The sequence below is a fragment of the Zootoca vivipara genome, chromosome Z1 (genome assembly GCF_965207765.1).
Source record: "Zootoca vivipara chromosome Z1, rZooViv2.hap1.1, whole genome shotgun sequence".
In the NCBI taxonomy this organism is placed as follows: Eukaryota; Metazoa; Chordata; class Lepidosauria; order Squamata; family Lacertidae; genus Zootoca; species Zootoca vivipara.
The window spans coordinates 33,680,581-33,704,222 of record NC_142583.1 but is presented as its reverse complement, the minus strand read 5'-3'; the positions used below and the strand labels follow the sequence as shown (position 1 = coordinate 33,704,222).

The 23,642-nt window shown below is 40.9% G+C and overlaps 1 protein-coding gene and 1 long non-coding RNA gene across 5 annotated transcripts in view; both read left to right on the top strand.

The window, feature by feature from the left end:
• Nucleotides 1-23,642, top strand: part of RAPGEF2 (Rap guanine nucleotide exchange factor 2) — a 170,239-nt gene that overhangs the window by 81,984 nt on the left and 64,613 nt on the right. For 3 of the 4 annotated variants that reach the window (XM_035111549.3, XM_035111547.3, XM_035111550.3), the window contains exons 5-7: nt 4,916-4,991; nt 8,137-8,304; nt 10,945-10,962. In XM_035111549.3, coding sequence (XP_034967440.2) covers nt 4,916-4,991; nt 8,137-8,304; nt 10,945-10,962 — 262 coding nt within the window. The remainder of the gene's footprint in view (nt 1-4,915; nt 4,992-8,136; nt 8,305-10,944; nt 10,963-23,642) is intronic. The other variant, XM_035111548.3, reaches the window with a different exon arrangement.
• Nucleotides 14,344-23,577, top strand: LOC148687327 (uncharacterized). Its single transcript, XR_015947885.1, has 3 exons — nt 14,344-14,370; nt 22,784-22,856; nt 23,528-23,577. It is a non-coding gene; the product is annotated as an uncharacterized LOC148687327 (long non-coding RNA).

The following is a 23,642-nucleotide window of genomic DNA, read 5'->3' as shown; positions in this document are numbered from 1 at the left end:
TCATTGAACTTTCAAACTTCTTTCATCAAAAGTAGATCCTAGAGTGGCTTATCAAATGTTATATAAATGAGAGCACAACACACAAAAATAAAAAAGCATTATCAAAGTGTTAAAAACAACAGTGAAAGAGTACACTTTCTATGATCCTCAAACCAGTTCTTTGTTACAGTAATAATAGGACCTTGAACATTCAATTTCCACCAGAGGCCTATGCTAACAAATAAGCCCCAGAGCATAGGAGTCATCTTTGCATCTAGATAGTGGGCGTACCACAGGAAGGGTGCCACTTCATAGAAGCCTTGTATCAGTGAAAGCCTTCTCCTCTCCTCCCCCACTCCCATTGGTTTATACAGGGAAAAGGTGTTCAGGGCTTTATTATGTCAATATTGAATTGAGCCTACTAACACAGCAGTGGCCAACGCAGATCCTGCAAAACATTTGTAATATGCACAGGTGTGACGGAAAAGTTTGTTTTGCTGGGCAGGTTGGGTCACCAAGTGTTTTTTGTAGATTCTGCTGCAAAAAGAGAAGACTCCCAAACCAGTTATGAGGGGTGTGGTGATAACTTGGGTCTGTTACTAGGAGTACCTCAGGAGTAGGGTTGTCAAAGGGTTGTGTAACTAACAGGAAGTACCACCTTGTTTAAGAACCAAAGTATTAAGCGGCAACAGCTGTGCAACAACTGAGAAAGAACTGAAGTGAAATAACTGGAAATAAGCTGAGCATTTACCCTTTAGTCTAAAAAAAACAAACAAACCTGTAACATCTACCTGAAGTGAAGTAACTGAACACAAGCCACTGAAGTGTAAAAGAAGTTGTGCTTGATTAGAAGTCCATAACACCAGTTAGATTTAGTATAAATATTATTAGGTGAACGGTTTCCTGGAATAACATTATAACCTGAAGTACCCTTTGTTTTTCCTGCTTTGTGTCATAAACTTCCTTTGTTTAATGACATCTTATTTGATCAAATGCCTGAGACTCCAAGTTAGGAAGTTTCCCCTCACACAAGTCCCCCACGAGATAATCTGGGGTAATTTGTAGAAATTTTTGATAAAGTACCATGGTTGCACTATATTTAAGTGAGGGCCTGCCCAACGGCGCCAGAATGAAAAGGTGCCATTGCGCCATCGCAACAGGTGCATCAGTCAGCCATCTGGAGGTTGAGTTCTGCTCTTGCTATAGCTTCTGGATTGACTTCAAGGGTACAGAGATTACATTACAGTACTCTTAACAAGAGCCACCAAGGCAAATCCACCCCAGTCCAGAAACAGACGTAAGTGGTGTTTCAGCCAGAGCTGGAAATAGGCACCCCCCCCTCTCTCTCTCTGTGTGTGTGTGTGTGTGAGAGAGAGAGAGAGAGAGAGAGAGAGATCATCAAGAGCACACCATTCATTTAATACCTGTATACAAGAACCATATATCAACCTATCGTGCCAGGTTTCAGCCTAAGTTGTTGGACCTCATTCAACCCCTGCCCCCAGGGAGTGGTTTAGCATAAAACAGCTTCATCTGGTTATAATGGCAAGGAGGAATAGAGCTTGGTATCATCTGCATATTGGTGGCAACGAGCCCCAAATCTCCGGATGAGTGCTCTTGGCAGCTTCATACTGATGTTAAATAGCATGTGGGACAAGATTAAATCTTGCAGGATGCCACAGCATAACTGGATGGGAGACTATTAATGGCACTCCCTCCCTCATGGACTAAAAGGATGTCTCATGACAACCAGAAGTTGTGCTTTAAGTGTGGTGTTCCCAGCTCTATGGAACTTCCTATATTAGACATCAGGCAGCACTGTCCTTGCTAAATAAAAAAATTCCTTCCAGTAGCACCTTAGAGACCAACTAAGTTTGTTATTGGTATGAGCTTTTGTGTGCATGCACACTTCTTCAGATACCAACACCCCTGCAGCTTGGAGCAAAACCACCATGATGTCATGGTTGTGATTCCTAACTCACAGAGCCTCTTGAGAATACAATGGTCAATAGTATCAAAAGGTGCTAAGAGATAACAAGAAGGAATATGGTCATTTTAGGAATATGGTCCTTTGGGAGAGGGAGATTTCTGAGAGAGGGAGAGGTTCTACTCTTGCATTTCTTCCCAGCATTCCTTAATTCCTAATTGGTGCCATGGGTTAAGTCTGACTGTCTACCCAGGAAGGGGGATGGGGTGATGCAGAATTAGGTCATCCTGTCTCATGACATAGCATTCTTGCCGTTGTCTGTTCCCCATGGCATTCCTAGTCAGCCTTTGAATCATAGTCCCAAAGAAAAATTATGATACTTCTATCTGTCTGTGTCACTCAGCATACTCTCAGTATAAATGCAAAAGTAAATGTTGGAGTCCCTGCAGATTAATTTCAGCAGCGAATACCTGTATAAACTGTTGCATAATTTAGCTGACATATAACTTTCAGGTGTAATTTTAACTGATCCCACGATCACTTAAAATAGGTAAAATATCATGTAGTTCCCGCCACAAAGCATGGTTTATTTAAGGAGCCTGTACTTCCACCCATAGCTGCCAAGTTATCCCTTTTTTTAAGGGATATTCCATTATGCTGAATAGGCTTCCTCGCGAGAAAAGGGAAAACTTGGCAGCTATGCTTCCACCTCAAGACAGCTGACCTATCCAAATTGGGAATCAAATGAATTTCATGGGCTTGCAGGTTTAGAGGTAAAGGTAGAACTGTTATAAGGGATCAATTAATGCTTTTCCATGGGAGTAGGAACACACAGGCAATCCCAGTACTGGAACGATAGCAGAATTACTATACCAAGACTGTTTATTCCATTTCCTCTGTGTGATACAATTTTACTACACCAGTCAGATGGGTGGTGTATAAATAATAAAATGGTGATGATGGTGATGGTGATTTGGCTTATGCCACCAATCTCAAGGGGTTCTCTTGCACGACAATGCTGCTTTTCATTTGTGCTGTGAAGAGCGACCCCATTTGACCAGTGGGACTGCATGGGGAGAATAAAGAGCATGGAGTCAAAAGCATGCTTTGAAAAGGGCCTAGGGTGGAAAAGAAGTTCACAAGATGTAGTGCAAAAATTAATTAGGAATTGCAAGCCTCATAAATGAAGGAAATTGACTTATACAGGGTGCACCTCCCTTGCCAGTGTGGGATCTATGTGTTTAATAAGATGATTCTTAGTAATGTTGATTAATGATTAATAAATATTGATTATATATTGACATTTTTTTACTTTATTTCATTTACATTCCTAAAAATTCAGGTTTGACAACTTTGTACTCTGGCATTTAGGTAACCCTGACCTAGAGGCTCTCATTGATAATCTAAATTCAGCCTTCGTAGTATGAGTGCAATAACTACCGTAGTTGATTTAATCATTTAAAATTGCTGACGGAAGGATGGAAAGTGGGAAGGTGAATGCCATGAGTAAAGAGGTGTGGTTGCGGAGCAGTGTTTCTCAGACAGTGGGCCAGGATGCACCAGTGGGCTTTAGGCAATGTTCAAGTGGGCTTCAGTGCCATAGCCTGCCCAGTGCCTCTTCTCTTGCCTTCCCTGCCCCCAAGTCATGACATAGCCTTCAACTGATTCCGAAACCAGCTGGAGCAATGGTGGCAGGGAGAAGAGTTCAGGGGGAAAAGAAAAGGGAAAGGAAGTTCTCTTCCTCTAAGGAGAAACCACCACAGGAAGTGCTGAAGAAAATTAGGAAGGAAGCTAAAATGTTAATATGCACCATGAATGTTAATAAAAAAAATAGTACAACAAACAGGGAATAGAAATGAAAGGGATAAGGAAGGAAAGGTGTTGTAGGAGGAAGAAGTGAATATAAAAAACCAGAGAGGAGGGATGAAATACACTATTAGCAGTTGGAGGAGAATAAGGTTCAAGTTGAATGTAAAAGGTGAACGGGAGAAGAAATTACAGGAGATGGGAGGCATGTGGAGGTAGGAAGGGAAAAAGAAAAAGCCACCTTCATCCGATCAGCAAATTCTGCCTAAAATGGGGACACTGAGTCGCAATACCTCCATAGCAAATTTCTGTACTTAGCTTGAGGAAAGTTAATCAATGGAACTCCTCACCACAAGGAAAACACAGTTGTGAAGTATTTACATATTTCCAAAGATGGATGACATATTACGGTAGTAGAAAGTGATGTCCATTATTGCCAGTTGATTGTCAAACCTGCCCACTATTTTGTGACTGCTTTTGCTCCTGCACCACCATTTTGTCACTGGCTGACCTCAGTAATTTTCAGCCATCTGAAGTGGGCCCTGGGGCTACAAGGTTTGAGAACTCCTGCTCTGGAGCTGAAAGTCTGGAAATTCCACATACATTGTGAGGCATGGATGGATTCAGGTTGAGAGGGAAAGGGAGTGGCAAAGATTACGAACATTTTTCTCCAGTAACCAGAAACTGCCTTTCTACTACAGTGATTGATGTGTAATATAGTCCTTGTAATGCTTGCATAACGTCATTGGGATGCTGAGCAAGTATAGCAGTTTCTAATTATTGACATTTCAGCTATATAAAGACAGGTTCTTAGTGGTTTAACAGATTTTTATAAGTGACTTGCATTTTATCTGTACAAGCAAAATTTGTGCAGAGGTGAGAATAAACGTTTTGAGTTTTTCTATTTTAAGAGTGATCCTAATGTCTTACATTTTACATTTGGATCCATGTGCCTTAGTATTCAACAGTATAGTATCGGTGAAAGTAATGGGACAAATTTCTACTATCAAACATGTGTGCCAAAATACAAAATGAAGAATCTCATAATTTTAAAGCAGCCTTTAAGTCTAATTTGTATTGTCAATACACCCCACCCCTTATATTGCCTCAGAAGAAGATGAAACTTGATTGAAAATGTGGTTTTGTCATGTGCGTAGCATTATAGACTTGGTTTTGCTCAAAGTATTTTCTGTCCTCTTTCAGTTTTGGCAAACGTTCTGCAGGAAGCTTCAGACGTGGCTGTGAATGCATTGTTCTAGAGCCATCTGAAATGATTGTGGTAAGCATAACTAGATGAATGTCTGTGTTAAGGAAATGTACAGTTATGTATTTGAGAAGTGTATCATTTGCCATCTTTAAAATGAGTTGCGTATTCTGGTGTATAAGACGACTGGGCGTATAAGACGACCCCCTACTTTTCCAGTTAAAATAAAGAGTTTGGGATATACTCGCCGTATAAGAAATATGACCCTGCGTATAAGACGACCCCCGCTTTTGAGAAGATTTTCCTGGGTTAAAAAGTAGTCTTATACGCAGGAATATACAGTAGTTGCTTGGGTTTTAAAATAGGTTAATTTAATGAAGACCATGGAAAGAAAGTTCTATGTCCCTTCCAACTCTGCAATCTATGTTTCTAGAACTCCTGTCTCCTGCATCCACCTGCAACCCTTGAAAAATGTGTCTAGAAAGGGTGTGTGTGTCCTGAACTATATAGGACGGTGCTGGACAGCTCTCTGGATCCCATCCCATGTTGCCCAGGAGGAGTCCCCACCCCCAGTTGTCCGAACAGGTTTCTTTAGGCACAAGTGGCTGCAGAGGGAATGAGTCTATGGGAAACTTTCCTCCCATGAACTTTCTTAAGTTAACTTGCCTGAGGATCCAAGTCATTATGTGTACAATAGGTATGCATACAGGATAACTATATTTTATCTTTTATACAGATTAAAATTCAGTGTTGAATAAGGAATCCTAGTTTTGTAGGAATTTTAAAGATTTCTTTAAGATAGCTGGATTTAGCAACACACCTGGAGATACTGCCAGAATATCCCAAAGAACGGCAGTGCCAAAGAATGCTCCCAACTACCGCACAATTGCGCTCATTTCACACGCTAGCAAGGTTATGCTTAAAATTCTACAAGGCAGGCTTAAGCAGTATGTGGACCGAGAACTCCCAGAAGTGCAAGCTGGATTTTGAAGGGGCAGAGGAACCAGAGACCAAATTGCAAACATGTGCTGGATTATGGAGAAAGCTAGAGAGTTCCAGAAAAACGTCTACTTCTGCTTCATTGACTACGCAAAAGCATTTGACTGTGTCGACCACAGCAAAGTATGGCAAGTTCTTAAAGAAATGGGAGTGCCTGATCACCTCATCTGTCTCCTGAGAAATCTCTATGGGGGACAAGAAGCTACAGTTAGAACTGGATACGGAATAACTGATTGGTTCAAAATTGGGAAAGGAGTACGACAAGGCTGTATATTGTCTCCCTGCTTATTTAACTTATATGCAGAATTCATCATGTGGAAGGCTGGACCGGATGAATCCCAAGACGGAATTAAGATTGCCGGAAGAAATATCAACAGCCTCAGATATGCTGATGACACAACCTTGATGGCAGAAAGTGAGGAGGAATTAAAGACCCTTTTAATGAGGGTGAAAGGAGAGAGCACAAAATATGGTCTGAAGCTCAACATCAAAACAACTAAGATCATGGCCGCTGGTCCCATCACCTCCTGGCAAATAGAAGGGTAAGAAATGGAGGCAGTGAGAGATTTTACTTTCTTGGGTTCCATGATCACTTCAGATGGTGACAGCAGTCACAAAATTAAAAGACGCCTGCTTCTTGGGAGAAAAGCAATGACGAACCTAGACTGCATCTTAAAAAGCAGAGACATCACCTTGCTGACAAAGGTCCGTATACTAGTTACAGGTAGGTAGCCGTGTTGGTCTGACGTAGTCAAAACAAAATAAAATAAAAAATCCTTCCAGTACCACCTTAGAGACCAACTAAGGTCCGTATAGTTAAAGCTATGGTTTTCCCAGTAGTGATGTATGGAAGTGAGAGCTGAACCATAAAGAAGGCTGATCGCCGAAGAATTGATGCTTGCAAGAAGTCCCATGGACTGCAAGAAGATCAAACCTGTCCATTCTGAAGGAAATCAGCCATGAGTGCTCACTGGAAGAACAGATCCTGAAGCTGAGGCTCCAATACTTTGGCCACCTCATGAGAAGAGAAGACTCCCTGGAAAAGACTCTGATGGTGGGAAAGATTCAGGGCACAAGGAGAAGGCGATGGCAGAGAACTGGATGGTTGGACAGTGTTCTCAAAGCTACGAACATGAGTCTGGCCAAACTGTGGGAGGAAGTGGAAGACAGGAGTGCCTGGCATGCTCTGGTCCATGGGGTCACGAAGAGTCGGACACGACTAAACAACTATACAACAACAGATGACCCTCATGGCACCTTCCAGCTCTACAAAATCTAAGTAAAAATTCTTGTCACTACATATAGGGAATATTTACATTTTTAAATACTTCCTGTTGGTGCCTGATTTCCCACTCTCTCTGCTATAATTGGATTAATCACCATATGAAACAAGGGCATTACCCCTCTTCGTATTTCAAGCAGTGGGTGTAGAGCCTCACAATACAGTATTGCAGCTAATACTACCTCACACGATACTTGCAGTAGCATTCAGAATTGGGACAGAGTTCTTTATAAAATAGTTGTTGCATGCTTTGTCATAGCTCAGAGCCTTATCAAATACAGTGTTACCTTAGCAGCTGAGCATCCAGATTTCTACCATCTCCAAAATAGAAATGGCTGTGTGGAAGATGCAAAATACAATACTTGTTGTAGGTGTGTATTAGAATATTTTTTGTGGGGGTTGACATTATTATAGTAACTTTGTGCAGTTTTCCTTCACATCTTTCTTGCTTTAGAGGAAATAGGATGCTGTGTTTTAGAAGAGCTAGCTCCCACAGGATGGGAGGGGTAGCTCCCCAATGACTTTTTGAGATCAGCCGGAAGGCTTCAAGTTTGCTTCCTTCAGAAATGTTCTTTTTTCTCCCCAGTAAGAAACTAGCTTTCTGTGTGAGAGAGTAAAAAACAGATGCTTCTAAATACACAGGTTTGCACACGAACAGTAGGTCAGTTGTAGAATATAGGAATGTCAACTGAGTAATTGTCTTAATAATTATGCCTGCTCATTCTCACTATGTAGGAATAGCTTCTACTGTGGAAAATGAAAAAAGTTTTATTACTTACTGCTGATTTCTGTGAGAGTACCATTTCATGTGTTCTATCTCAAATTGAAATGAATGCCCGTGCTTTCTAATTGTAGCAGAGAAGAGGCCATCCATAACCTTATTTATTTTTATCATATTACAAAATGTATTTTTTGCTATTAAATATGCCTTTTTATCAGGTGGATTATATGGATGAAAATGAAGAATATTTCCAGCGACAAGCATCTCATAGACAATCTCGACGGAGATTTAGGAAAATCAATCAAAAAGGAGAAAGACAAACAATTATTGACACTGTGGATGCTTATCCTGTAGGGAAACCACCATTACCTAGAGGTTATCACACGGTAAGCCATCCAGATTATTTTGATAGTGTAACTTAAATTTGAATATTAACAATTGCCAAATGCTCGTTCTCATTTTGTGAAAGATTCACATGGCCACAATTTGCCTTTCTTAAAATTTCATGTGCAGGAGATTCTTTAGCAGCTATAAAGAAGAAACTGAACTTGTAGTTAAGAGTATATTATCTGTCATTGGCATAGTTTAGAAATACTGCTTTTGGAGCAGATCAGCTTCAAAATGCCAGCTTAAAACACTATTCAAATTTTATCTCTGTAATAGATCATTGTGCTGGCTTTATTTAGTTTAAAATACATCAATAAACCAATCACTGAAACATTAAGTTCTGTGAATAGCCACTTTTTCTTGAAGCACTATCATCTGTTTAGGCCATTATTTTGCTTTATCTCTTCTCAGCATGAGAAGTAGACCAGAGCGGGTTGTTTATACTGACGTGACTAATATCAAATTGTTCTAACAAATCTACACCATGCCTTTATCATCTGAGAGAGCATTATGTCTATATTGCTTTAGCCTTCAAATTATAATTATTCTGCATTCTCAAACTGATGGAGAAAAGTCTTCACAGTTCATCACTGTAGTGTAGAATTACAAAATTGCAAACACTGATTTTCAAAATGGGAGAAACCTGTATCTGTGTTCTATGTGCGTAAGTGCTAAAGATGGCTGTTACATTAAAACATTTGTCATCGTCATCATCATCATCATCATCATCATCAAGTATTGTTTCTTACTAATTCACAGTATCAGCTGCACATTGCAGGAACTCATTTGGCACCAATGCAGTTCATATTAGCACTTTCCATTATGCAAACAGTATTCTAGTACATAATTGTATGGGGAATTATGGCATTTACACATACCTATAAAATTATAAATGTCTTGGGACTGGAATGTCCTCCTTGGGACTGCATCCTTCTGCATGAAGTTGCCTATCAGTCATCATCTGAAGCCCTGCTCTGTTCTGCCACCAAGGGTAATGGTAGCATGAGATTGGGCCTTTCCTTATCTGTGTAACTTTCTCCTGATAGAGGCTTGACTGGCCACATCATAAATGGTTTTTATGTGGCAGTCAATACATTTTTATTTCATCAGGCTTTCAACTCGTAAGTTATCTTTGTTTCTTACTTTGTTTTTATAGTTTTGTTGCTTTCACTTTTTTCTTATAGTTTTGTTGCTTTCACTTTTTTCTAATATTAAGAACTTGTTTTGTTAATCTGAATTGCCTTGAGGAGCAAAAGGCAGTGCCACCATATTTCTATAAATAATAATACTCAGTATTGTTGTGTGGCAACAAAAAAAACCCCTCACAATCACGTATATTGATGCTGAGTGTTGCATATTTAACAAGTATTTTAATATTTCTTTTCTCAAAGCTCAAGAGAGGTATACAATCAAGTAAAACAAACATTTGAAATTACTATAAGCACCTCAAAAATACACTTTCACTCAAAGACTTGACAAACCAGAAACATTTCACAACCCTTATGAAAAGGGAACCAGCATCTCCCTATATATTGCTAGTTCACATTATTTATCTTCACATAATTGTATTCCTGAGCTGATATGGAATACAGTTCTTCATGCAGGGAATAAAAGTCTCCCAAAATGAGTATGTGAGCTATTCTTTAGTGTTTCTGATTAACTCTGTAGGAACTCAGAGTTCCTCACAATACAAAGCCTCAGGTACATAGCCATTTGAGATTCTTCATGTGCTCTCTCCGATTTTAAAGTACTGGGGATTTCCCACTATTTCCTTTCCTAAAAATTATGTTCCTTCTTGTCAATTTCCACCTACAATTCCACCTGCAACTGTTAGCACCTATGTCTCTTCTTAATTGTCCAAGTATTTTCTTAGATGTCTTGTGAGATTCTTCAATACTTAGGTGTTTTGCTTGTATGACAGAAGGCTTGATTTTTCAGGTTTTGATGTAACCCCAACTTTCATTGTAATTTTATGATGGACAATTTACTGAAATCGAATAAGTTGATTTGTGGTGTACTAATATGGCATACTTCTTGATCAGTTTTATGAATGACTAAAAGGAAAATTTTAATTTATGATCATATGTTCCCATTACTCAAAGTTAATCAGTTTGTTTGAGGGAAGACATGCCTCTCCAAACACATGGTAGGAACATGCAAATAACCTCATTTTAGATACGGTTTTCTTATATGTACCCACAGAGAGTTTAGAGATACAACTCTTCCTTTTTGTGCTATACATACCAAGGCAGGAAAACATGGCTGCCAAATAAAATATGAATTTCTTTACAGTGTTCTAGTTTCTTTTAGGGTTATAATATGTAGATATACTGATTGAGATAGTATGTGTTCAGCTGACTGTGTTTCAAAGACTAGTGTACATAATGACAAAGTGAATATATGTTATGTTTTAAAGGAAAGTGCTTGACAAATACTAGCAATGCTGCTACTATACTGTTGTATGTTAAGTAGCCATATGGATCAGGGAGAGTATTTACACCAAACTCATAAGTCCATTTAAGAACCTTCCTTACATAATAGCATTAGTTTCATAATAGTACTATATGTTTTGAGCATCTCTGATAATGTTCATCTTTTCCTTTCCTCCTATATGGCATTCATTTCATTTTGGCTCACAGGAATGCACTAAACAGCAGGTATTGTAACTTATGTGTATGGTCCTCTAACCCTTTACATCCCCTCCCCCATTTTGGAGTGTAACTAATGTCTTAATACTAGTTTGCTGTTGCTAAATTTGTGCTGCATCCATTCTGTTACACTATATGATACACAGTTTACCTTCAGTTAAAATCACTCAAACTGAATGTAGATAGAGCCTAGTGACATCACCATTACTTGCATTTCAGTTTTTACCTTAAAAAAATAATACATTCATTTCCTGTGGTGGTGTCTTTCGTTGTTAGAAGTTGTCATGTGATATCAGTAGATGACATACAGAAATGATAAAGTACTCACATTGAACACAACATTCTCCATTTATGTCCTCATTTAATATCCATTACCTAACCAGTGTCTCTATCTTACTCTTTAGCTGTTGCATTTTGAAGCAGAAGTTTGTAGATAATGCCTCTGATACAAGCTGAATATTTGTAGGGTGTACTGTTATAAAACAGATTATTTTGATTCTGCTCTATATTAGTTGCACCTAAAGATACTATAGAAACCACACGTTCCTAAAATACAGAAGGTGTTGAAACACAAACTGGAATGGAAGCTGGAGGGGAGGGACTTACAGAATTACTTTAATTATTTGTGGCAGTATTTTCACTTGTTTAAAATTTAAAGTGTGATATTTTGTTATGAACTAGCTAGTAAGAGTTAATTTTATGTCACAGTGTTATGATTTTTGTTAGACTATTGTAAGCAAGCAGTGAAAAACATGCATAAAACATATAATTATTATGGTTATATTATCCTTCCAGTGCTTTATCTTGCATACAAATTTAAGGTAGTAATAGCATAATCACTATAGCATAACTGGTTTTTGTTTTTTTAAAAATTGCAATCACGGTGTGTTTGTGTGAAATTATGACTGTAGTGGCCTCTGAGAATGCCACATACACAACATCAGAAGGCATCTTATTGGAACGCTGGTTGATAAAAGGATACTGAATATAATATGTCTCTGTGTGTAATATATGTAGATGCTTTGATGTTTTCAACTCAACATAAATAGAAAAGCTGTCCCTGGCAGGAGAGCACAAGGTTCACTTTGGAGCTTCCTCAGCCCCACTCTTCTCTGCCTCATTTCTCTTTTCATTTACTACCTGAATTGGTACTGTTTATGAACATTCTGTACTATCACAGCAGTTGTCAATAGCTATTTTAACCCCATCTGCACACCTGGCAGTGAATCCAACACAGTTATGTAAGCATTAGGGGGTATGCATAGACTGCAACAGGGGTGGAAACCTCCCCTAACCCTCACAGGCCATATTTCACAGTTGTCAGTGATGTCAGGTGATGAGCCTCTTTGAAGGTGCACTTGCACCTTCAAAGAGGGTTGCTACAGGAGCAAGAAATGATTTGTATTCAAACCACTGCTAAAATGGAGTCGTTGTCGCCCCCCCCCCCAGTTCATTTTCGCAGATGTTTCAGTGCAAACCACTTTCTGCTCCTGGGCCAAGGTGTGCTTCCACCATTCATCAGCTGATGGTTGGTAGAATCATGCCTTGCTCCAGCTAAATAACAGGAGCTCACTTTAAGCTCCTAGTTGTTCCTTTGATACTACAGGTGAAACTCAGAAAATTAGAATATCGTCGAAAAGTGCATTTATTTCAGTAATGCAACTTATTATTTTTTCATTTTCTTTTAATTTTCACAAATGCTTTCTTTTGGAAATTCCACAGTAATAAAACAAATAGTTACACTAATACAAAAATAAACATTGCTATTACATTTCATTAATTACATTCCATTTATAATTGACCCGCCTAACAACAAATTACAATTACAACAAACAAAGGCTTGACATATCGTGCTTTGCATGTCATGCATCTATCTCATATATTAGTTTCACTTTTTAAGTTGCATTACTGAAATAAACACTTTTCGACGATACTCTAATTTTCCGAGTTTCACCTGTATGTCAGTATCTGCATGGTTTGTCAGTAACAGCCAGGTGGGTCAAATATTTTTAAACCAACCCAGCTCCAAATTCTGGGTAATAGAATCACATAATGGTAAAATTGTAGAGTTGGAAGGAATCCCCAGGGCCATCTAGTGCAGCCCCCTGGAATGCAGGAATCTCACTAGATTATACATGACAGATGGCTATCCAACCTCTGCTTAAAAACATCCAAGGAAGGAAAGCCCACCACTTGTGGTGGGAGTCTGTTTCACTGTTGAACAGCTCTTACTGTCAGAAAGTTCTTCCTGTTATTTAGTTAGAATCTCCTTTCTTATAACTTGAATATATTGGTTCAGGCCCTAGCCTCTGGAGCAGGAAAAAATAAGCTTGCTTATTGTTGTGACAGCCCTTTAGATGTTTGACGGCGGCTCTCATGTCTCCTCTCGGTCCCCTCTTTACCAGGTGAAACATACCCAACTCCTTCAACTGTTCCTCGTAGGGCTTGGTTTGTATTTGTAATAGATATGTGTAAGGTGAATTATTTTTTACTAGTAAGATAGATAATGCATCAGAGACCACTGTATCTTTTTATGTATTGTTCAGGAAAGGTGAAGATCAATATATTTGCTTGACTTCACACCATTAATACAATTCTGTAAAAAAATAATATTAATAATACTGTGTTACAGTTGTACCTTGGTTGTCAAACGGAATCTGTTCCACTTCTGAAAACGTTTGACAACCAAGGCATGTTTTCCGATTGGCTTCAGGAGCTTCCTGCACTCAATCGGAAGCTGCAGAATCTACGCTAGTCATTCGGCTTCCAAATAACATTTGCAAACTGGAACATTCACTTCCGGGTTTGCGGCATTCGGGAGCCAAAACATTCGTGTTCCAAGGCGTTTGGGATCCAAGGTACGACTTTACTCTGTTTGCAATCTATGTCTAGCTGTATATCTAAAGTTAGTGGTTTAATACTTAATAGTAGCTTAACACTATTAATTTCAATGGTTTGCCATAGGCTGCATTTTTTAATACTTTCAGTTGTAATATTTCATCCTAACATCTGAAATCCTATAGAGATTAGCGGCATCTGAGGGTAGAAGTCAAAAGTAGTTTTTGTACTAGACAAAATAAACAGGTACTAAGTATTCCTAAAGTATAATAATTTAAGAACATTTAGGGCTTTGAATTTTTTGATGTATGTTAGGATGGAAGGATTTATTTGCTGTAGTGGCATATTTAACTTTGTTTTGCTTACATATATCCTAAATTTATTTTTTCATGAGGTGCTTGAGTAAATATTCTTAACTCATAGCCAGTATTATTTAATTTTTTTGTCATAGCGATGTGGCCAACGTATGGATAACAGCATGAGATACTGTTACAGTTTCCGTTGCCTGTGTGTGTGTGTGTGTGTGTGTGTGTGTGCACACGCACGCGCACAATTGAAAGAAGTGCACAGCAGTTCAAGGTACTGTGTGGTCTGTTTACCTAAGTTTCAGCTTCTGTCTGAGGATACCTTTCTGTCTCTATACATTACATCATCTTTGCTGCAAATGTGTATGTCCACTGGGATTTGCTCTTCTTTCATTCCCCTTGGAAGAAGAGCTTGTATTGATGCCATAATTGGACCCATCTTTTGGTTGCTTTGGAAATTCATTGTAATAAGGGTGTTGTGTATCAAGCCATGCTGCATTTTAGGCAATTTAGGTGTCAGTAATATGCTTGCCAGTCTGGGTCCTGTTTCCAATTTGTGAAAATTGACAGGGCTGGGTTGCCTGCCCTGTAAGCTTATGAATCTGTTAAGAGAGTTACTGAGATATTCTTCAATAAGCAGTTTTTGTATCAGGTGGTATTCTTTCTGAATTACTGAAATGTGGAGTTGTGTCACATTAAATGCTAGTGTTAAATGTACAGTGGTACCTCGGTTTATGAACACAATTGGTTCCGGAAGTCTGTTCATAAACTGAAGTGTTCATAAACTGAAGCGAACTTTCCCATTGAAAGTAATGGAAAGTGGATTAATCTGTTCCAGACGGTCCGCGGAGTAACCGTTCATAAACTGAAGCGAACTTTCCCATTGAAAGTAATGGAAAGTGGATTAATCCGTTCCAGACGGGTCCGCGAAGTACTTAAACTGAAGCGTTCATAAACTGAAACATGGGTGTAATTGGTTCCGGAAGTCTGTTCATAAACTGAAGCGTTCATAAACTGAAGCGAACTTTCCCATTAAAAGTAATGGAAAGTGAATTAATCCGTTCCAGATGGGTCTGCGGTGTTCATAAACCGAGGTTCCACTGTATGCTTATTCTTTAAGAGCAGATTGGGCAGCCTTCCTTGAGAGAAATCAATGTAATAATAGAAAATTGAAACCTGTACATAAATTCAGTAGAAAATTGAATGACAGATGATTCTTAAAAACTTGGAAAAACATTGAATACTAAAACTTTTCTTCTTCGCTGGTTTGCTACTAACTTTGCAATATTTGAATATTGTATATACGTTATGCTTGGGCATCTTGCATCCTTTTGTAGTTCTAGAGAAGGAATAGAGATCTCGGTATTAGTTTCATGTTGATGAATAAAAATATAATCTGTAGTATTCAGTCAAATTCATGCATCAAAATTTGTTGTTGAGCTGCCATTTTTAGTGAGTGGGAGCACTAGTCTGCTATGACTTGTGCAGAGGTAACCAGTCTTGTTGTTGTTGTTGTTTAGTTGTTTAGTCGTGTCCGACTCTTCGTGACCTCATGGACCATAGCACGCCAGGCACTCCTGTCTTCCACTGCCTCCCGAAGTTTGGTCAAACTCATGTTCGTAGCTTCGAGAACACTGTCCAACCATCTTGTCCTCTGTCGTCCCCTTCTCCTAGTGCCCTCAATCTTTCCCAACATCAGGGTCTTTTCCAAGGATTCTTCTCTTCTCATGAGGTGGCCAAAGTATTGGAGCCTCAGCTTCACGATCTGTCCTTCCAGGGAGCACTCAGGGCTGATTTCCTTAAGAATGGATAGGTTTGATCTTCTAGCAGTCCATGGGACTCTCAAGAGTCTCCTCCAGCACCATAATTCAAAAGCATCAATTCTTCGACGATCAGCCTTCTTTATGGTCCAGCTCTCACTTCCATACATCACTACTGGGAAAACCATAGCTTTAACTATACGAACCTTTGTCGGCAAGGTGATGTCTCTGCTTTTTAAGATGCTGTCTAGGTTTGTCATTGCTTTTCTCCCAAGAAGCAGGCATCTTTTAATTTCGTGACTGCTGTCACCATCTGCAGTGATCAAGGAGCCCAAGAAAGTAAAATCTCTCACTGCCTCCATTTCTTCCCCTTCTATTTGCCAGGAGGTGATGGGACCAGTGGCCATGATCTTGGTTTTTTGATGTTGAGCTTCAGACCATATTTTGCGCTCTCCTCTTTCACCCTCATTAAAAGGTTCTTTAATTCCTCCTCACTTTCTGCCATCAAGGTTGTGTCATCTGCATATCTGAGGTTGTTGATATTTCTTCCGGCAATCTTAATTCCTGCTTGGGATTCATCTAGTCCAGCCTTTCGCATGATGAATTCTGCATATAAGTTAAATAAGCAGGGAGACAATATACAACCTTGTCGTACTCCTTTCCCAATTTTGAACCAATCCGTTGTTCCATATCCAGTTCTAACTGTAGCTTCTTGTCCCACATAGAGATTTCTCAGGAGACAGTTGAGGTGATCAGGCACTCCCATTTCTTTAAGAACTTGCCATAGTTTGCTGTGGTCGACACAGTCAAAGGCTTTTGCATAGTCAATGAAGCAGAAGTAGACGTTTTTCTGGAACTCTCTAGCTTTCTCCATAATCCAGCGCATGTTTGCTATTTGGTCTCTGGTTCCTCTGCCCTTTCGAAATCCAGCTTGCACTTCTGGGAGTTCTCGGTCCACATACTGCCTAAGCCTGCCTTGTAGAATTTTAAGCATAACCTTGCTAGCGTGTGAAATGAGGGCAATTGTGCGGTAGTTGGAGCATTCTTTGGCACTGCCCTTCTTTGGAATTGGGATGTAGACTGATCTTCTCCAATCCTCTGGCCATTGCTGAGTTTTCCAAACTTGCTGGCATATTGGGTGTAGCACCTTAACAGCATCATCTTTTAAAATTTTAAATAGTTCAGCTGGAATATCATCACTTCCACTGGCCTTGTTATTAGCAGTGCTTTCTAAGGCCCATTTGACTTCACTCTCCAAGATGTCTGGCTCAAGGTCAGCAAGCACACTACCTGGGGTGTACGAGACCTCCATATCTTTCTGGTATAATTCCTCTGTGTATTCTTGCCACCTCTTCTTGATGTCTTCTGCTTCTGTTAGGTCCTTACCACTTTTGTCCTTGATTATGGTAATCTTTGTACGAAATGTTCCTTTCATATCTCCAATTTTCTTGAACAGATCTCTGGTTTTCCCCATTCTATTGTTTTCCTCTATTTCTTTGCATTGCTCATTTAAGAAGACCCTCTTGTCTCTCCTTGCTGTTTTTTGGAAATCTGCATTCAGTTTCCTGTATCTTTCCCTATCTCCCTTGCATTTTGCTTGCCTCCTCTCCTCCGCTATTTGTAAGGAACATCAGCAAATGGGTTAACCATGCAGCATATATTACTAATAGAGGTGGTGAAGATAGAATGTTAACAGGATCTAAGCCTAAACCTAGAGAATCAACTAAAAATGCACTATAACATTATTTGCAAATGTAATATTTTACTGTTAAATAGTAATATATTAATAATAAATCAGGGTAATTATATTTTCCTTTTTACAAAACTGAAAATTTCAAGTGGTATGGGAATAAACTAAAGTGCCATACTCTGGCATCCACATATGATTGCCTGCCTGCCTACGGTTGGCTTTAGTGGTGGATTGGCAACCATGATTCAGATCACATAGTTCTTAATTGCTGCCATTATATCTAGTGCAGCCGCTCAGACCAATGAAAAAGGCTGCCTTGGAAGGCAGTGGACTCTTCTTTACAGATTTTTAAGCAGAGGAAGTCTGGGTAGTAACTTAACAAGGATGCTGTACTTTTCCAGCACCAGCAAGTATTTGACTTGATTACCCTTTCAGGCACCTTCAAACTCTATGATGGAATTATGGTCACTACTTCTGAACTAATTCTTTGTCACTAATAAATAATTCCATTACCTTCATACTCTGCTGACATCTAAATTTGCATGATAGTGATATCATGTCATTAGATAAGAGTAAATTCTGGGAACTGAAATGCAAGTGACATGACATCTGTGTCCATAGGGATTTCATTGTTAGTAAGTTCCAATGTATTTCTAATGGAAAACATAGGTTTGATAGCAGGGTAATGGGTATATAGTGAGGTCTTTAAATTGTATCCCAAGGCTACCTAATTTTTCCAAGCCTGTGTAAGCATATGTTTGTATTGGTCAGTTGCTTACTATTATTCTATACTTGGGCCTGTTTTCACAGCTCCACAGTACAGACATTATATACAGTAGTACAGCTTTTCGCAACCTTGTGCTCTGCAGATATTTTGAACTACAAATCTTATCAGCCTCAGCCAGCATGGCCAATTGGTTATGGAAGATGGGAATTTAGGACAAAAATATGAGTGTTACCAAATGGTGGAGGTTGCTCTAAGGAAGGGGTCCACTGTCCCTCAGACCTTGTGAGGGGCTGGACTATATTTTGAAAAAAGAAGAACGAGTTCCTATGCCCCACAAATAACCCAGAGATGCACTTTAAATAAAAGCACACATTCTATTCATGTAAAAGCACCAGGCAGGCCCCACAAATAACCCAGAGATGCATTTTAAATAAAAGGACACATTCTACTCATATAAAAACACACTGATTCCCAGACCGCCGCGGGCTGGATTTAGAAGGCGATTGGGCTAGATCTGGCCCCCAGGCCTTAGTTTGCCTACCCATGTTCTTAGTTTGCCTACCCATGTTCTTAGTTTGCCTACCCATGTTGAGATAAGTGTTAGGCTTGATGATAGTTTACCCTCAAAAATTTGTCAAAATTGATGGAATTTTGTGTCTACAAGCGTACGTTTATGCTTATAATGAGTTGGCAGTCAGTCAGTTTTAGGGTCATAGCAAAAGTTTCAATTAGATAGAGAATGATTTGGGTTCAGTTTGCCAAAAGAAGACAAAAGCCATAAAACCATTCAAGCAAATGTAGTTTTCTCATATAGCCTCAATTTTCCCCTGACTAGTACCGTGTTTCTCCTAAAATAAGACGGTCCTCAAAAATAAGCCATGTCAGGCTTTTCATTAATAGAATAAATATAAGACATCCCCCGAAAATAAGCCGGGGGGGAGCAGGTCTGGCAAGGAAAGGAAGGCTGCAGGTGAAGCCCGGATCTGCGTGGGCGACTGGGGGCGAACGCCCTGAGCGCTGCGGCGGTGGCGAAGAGGTGCCCGATCAGCTGAGAAGCGGGCTGATCGGGCGCCTCTTCGCTACCGCCGCAGTGCTCAGTGCGCTCGCCCCCAGTCGCCCACGCAGATCCCGGGCTTCACCTGCAGCCGCAGCTGCCTCTCACCAGGCTCTTCACGCTGCGCTGTGCTCCCCGAAGCGGCTCCCGTGCAGCCGCCTCTTGCTGCGGCGGAATCGGGCATCCCAAGGAGCAAACTCCCGAGCCGGAAGGAGCAGCCGGGGGAGTTGGTCCACTTTCCCCGCTCCGTTTGTCTTTTGGTGGCGCGCCCCCGCCCTTTTCCTCCCTCCTCGCAGTCTTCCGTCTTAGCCCCGCACCCGGTCCGCCTCTCGCCCATGCATACTCTCGCCTACTCATCCCTTGCACACACACACACGCACACCTGGCGGGAGCAATCACCAGTCACCAGCCTGGTCCCGGGCCAAAAGGGGGCCGGGCTATAGGCAGGCAAGGGCAGATTTGCACACTGGCGTTTGAATGGAGGAATTGGTCCTCTGAGCCAAAACAAGTCACAGCAGCCCCTCCACCGGCTCAGGAATGCGCGCCGTGTGGATGCCATTCCCTGGGGAGAGACAGGCGCTCGCCCGGGGGCGGGGAGGACGGCGGCAAAAGGGAGCGAGGGACCCCAAAGCCAAGAGGGTCCGGAGGGATCGGCCCACAAGATCCCTTGGGGAACACTGGGAGGGCACGTGTGCTTCCTCCTTGCTCGGCCGGTGGCGCGGTTGCCAGCTCCCGCTCGAAAAAATAAGACATCCCCCGAAAATAAGCCGTGGTGTGTTTTTTGGGAGGAAAAATAAATATAAGACGTGTCTTATTTTAGGAGAAACACGGTAGGGTAAAGGTAAAGGGACCCCTGACCATTAGGTCCAGTAGTGGCGCTCATCTCACTTTACTGGCCGAGGGAGCCGGCGTACAGCTTCCGGGTCATGTGGCCAGCATGACTAAGCCTCTTCTGGTGAACCAGAGCAGCGCACAGAAACGCTGTTTACCTTCCTGCCAGAGCGGTACCTATTTATCTACTTGCACTTTGACGTGCTTTCAAACTGCTAGGTTGGCAGGAGCAGGGACCGAGTAACAGGAACTCACCCGTCGCGGGGATTCGAACCACCAACCTTCTGATTGGCAAGCCCTAGGCTCTGTGGTTTAACCCACAGCACCACCCGGGTCCCGACTAGTAGGGTAGCTGGCCATAATTGACCTTGAAGGTTTTGCATATGGTGGGGGAAGGTTTGCAAGGCTAATGCTATGCATCTCTGCCATCTGTAAAATCGACAAGTTGTGACTGGGACCTCAGTGTCCCTAGTCCATACTTAGTGAGCCACTTAACCTTTGTGAAGGGAGACTGTATAGCCTTTGTGCTTAACTGCTGAGAAGCATGTCCTAATTTAAACTTAAACGTGCTTCTTTCAGTGACCTTGGTAAACATTTGTTTTTTTCCACCTCTCTGTGGGCACCTTAGGGCATTTGGAAAAGAAAAAAGAAAAAAAGAAAAGAAAATGACTTCTGCTGGTTCCACATACCTCAGGCTGCTGCCACATGAGCCTAACACATTTTTATTGCAGCTCAACAGTAGCCAGGTAGTCATGGAATCAAGCCTTTGCACCTGTGGAGTCTTGTAATAAGTCAGGCTATCAGAACAAAATGTTAAGAAGGAAGGAGAAAAAGAGGATAAGAAACCAGAATATGGGAACAGGAAAAAACCCCAAACAAACAGAGCTTTTGTCTACAGGGCTGTGCCTTCCACTCCAGTGAGGAAATAGTAAGAGCTTAGTGAGTCAGACGACTTGCTGCAGCTTGCCAGAAGAAAGCCCAGCAGCTGTGTGAGAGCTCTTCTAGATAGGTTTTGTGTTGCTTTGTGATTAGTATATCTGAGCTGTCTTCTTTTGACAGCCATAGCACATGGTGGGAGAAGCAATTGCCGCACTTCCTCACATCCCACTTCTGCCTTTCCTAGTAGGTATCACTGCAGAAGGATGCTCAAGCCTTACCCACCATAAACTACTGCCCGTGGCACTTGTGACTTCAGAAATGTTAACCACATTACCACCAGTGTCATGTGCCCACTAAAATCTAGAGACAGAAGTGTTCTGGAAAAGATGCAATAAGAAAACTATTGTTTTTTGGGGTGTGTGTGTGCTTCCTAGCTATTAAGAACCAAAGAGTCCAGAGTAGGGCGTTTCCTCATTTGCTTTCTTTTATATGTTTAAAGGGAAAAGATTTGCAGTCGGAATAAACAGTGATGGTGGGAGGGTGACAAACGTATCCATGTTTGTTCTTTGGCTACAGCTAAAAATAAATTTGAAGACCACTGCTTCAAATGAGTGCTATCAGCTCCCACAATACTGTAAAATGCTTTCAAAATTACTCTAGCACATGTGTGAATACACATGCATAAAGGCAGTTTTTCCATAGTCAAACCCTGCAGAAAAATCTACAGTGCCATATTAGTCTTATTCTAGATTTCCATTCTAATGAAACAGATTTTAATGTGTGTTTTAAAAAGAATATAGGGCAGATAATTATGGTATAGGTAAAGGTAAAGGGACCTCTGACCATTAGGTCCAATCGTAACTGACTCTGGGGTTGCGGTGCTCATCTCGCGTTATTGGCCGAGGGAGCCGGCGTACAGCTTCCAGGTCATGTGGCCAGCATGACAAAGCCGCTTCTGGTGAACCAGAGCAGTGCACGGAAACGTCGTTTATCTTCCCGCTGTAAAGGTAAAGGGACTCCTGACCATTAGGTCCAGTCGTGACCGACTCTGGGGTTGCGCGCTCATCTCGCATTATTGGCCGAGGGAGCCGGCGTATAGCTTCCAGGTCATGTGGCCAGCATGACAAAGCCACTTCTGGCGAACCAGAGTAGCACACGGAAACACCGTTTACCTTCCCGCTGTAGCGGTTCCTATTTATCTACTTGCATTTTGACGTGCTTTCGAACTGCTAGGTTGGCAGGAGCTGGGACCGAGCAACGGGAGCTCACCCCGTCACAGGGATTCAAACCGCTGACCTTCTGATCAGCAAGCCCTAGGCTCAGTGGTTTAACCCACAGTGGTACCTATTTATCTACTTGCACTTTGACGTGCTTTCGAACTGCTAGGTTGGCAGGAGAATTATGGTATACACAAGCCTAAAAATGAATGATCCAAAACTTTAAAATATGGTTTAGTGGTGGTGCTTGTTTTTATTTTTTCTATGGCTTTATAAAAGAATTCTATGGCTTTATAAAAATAGACTTCTAGAGAATCACCTTTTGGTCTGCCAAGTGAACTTATAGCCTCTTTGACCTGCAGTCAGTACAGTAAAGCATTACTGTATGACAGATTAAATTAACCAACTGAGAATGCATGTGTCTGGTAGAAACAGCTGCAGCCTCTGTCTTTGGCACTTTTCTATATTGTTCATAAATATATGTTTAAAGTTATTGTCATCTATTCAATTTTTGCTACTACAGTAGCAGAAATGAGCATTATTTCCCTGCCTTTCTCTCCCAAGTTGTGTGTGCACATGGGCTTGAATACCAGGAATGCATTGTAAGTGTAAAAAGGTCAGATTTTGATGATAAAAAATTAATGGCAAAAAGTCTTTCTTATTTTTCTCCCTGATGACTTGCATAAAAACATTGTGGAAGTGTGTTGCTTGTAATGTAGCAGGGCTTTGTGCTTTTTTTGGCTGGAGTATGCCCTTCAGCTTAGTTCATGTGCCATAATGCTGTGGTGACAGAGCTAGTTTTCCATGGGAGTGGCTAGGTTAATTTCTCCATTTTAAAAATGAAATACTACCTTCAAGAGACATGTTGTATCTGTACAAATTTAGAACCTGCCTGTCTATTCCAGTGCTATATACTGTGAACTGTACACCTCTTTTAATGGAAACTACATGTTTGACCTGTGTGGCAAACTGCAGACTTTATTTAAACAAATTTCAGCAGAGGATTGTGAAAATTCACAGCTATGCAGCTCTCAGTTACCTAAGCCTGAACAGTATCATACCTGTGTGTCCATGAAAGCTTGTCAAGTATGCCATTATTAAGCAGTTGATAGAGATATTTACAGCTTTGCCGCAACATTATTTTTGGGTGGGGGAGGGTGGGGGAGGAGGTGGCAGCAAACACCATTGCTTTATATTCACCTTGGTGAAAAATGATATTTAGTTCGGAGCCTGTTCAAGTAAATCTTTCTCCTTATTCCCACCCTGCCTTCAGTGGTATTCATTGGAGCTAGCAATCAATGGATTCCTTCCCCTTTGGGATTAGCTTGACCTACAGAAGCTGACATAATACAGGCAAGCGCTTGTTACTCTATCTGAATTGTCCATCT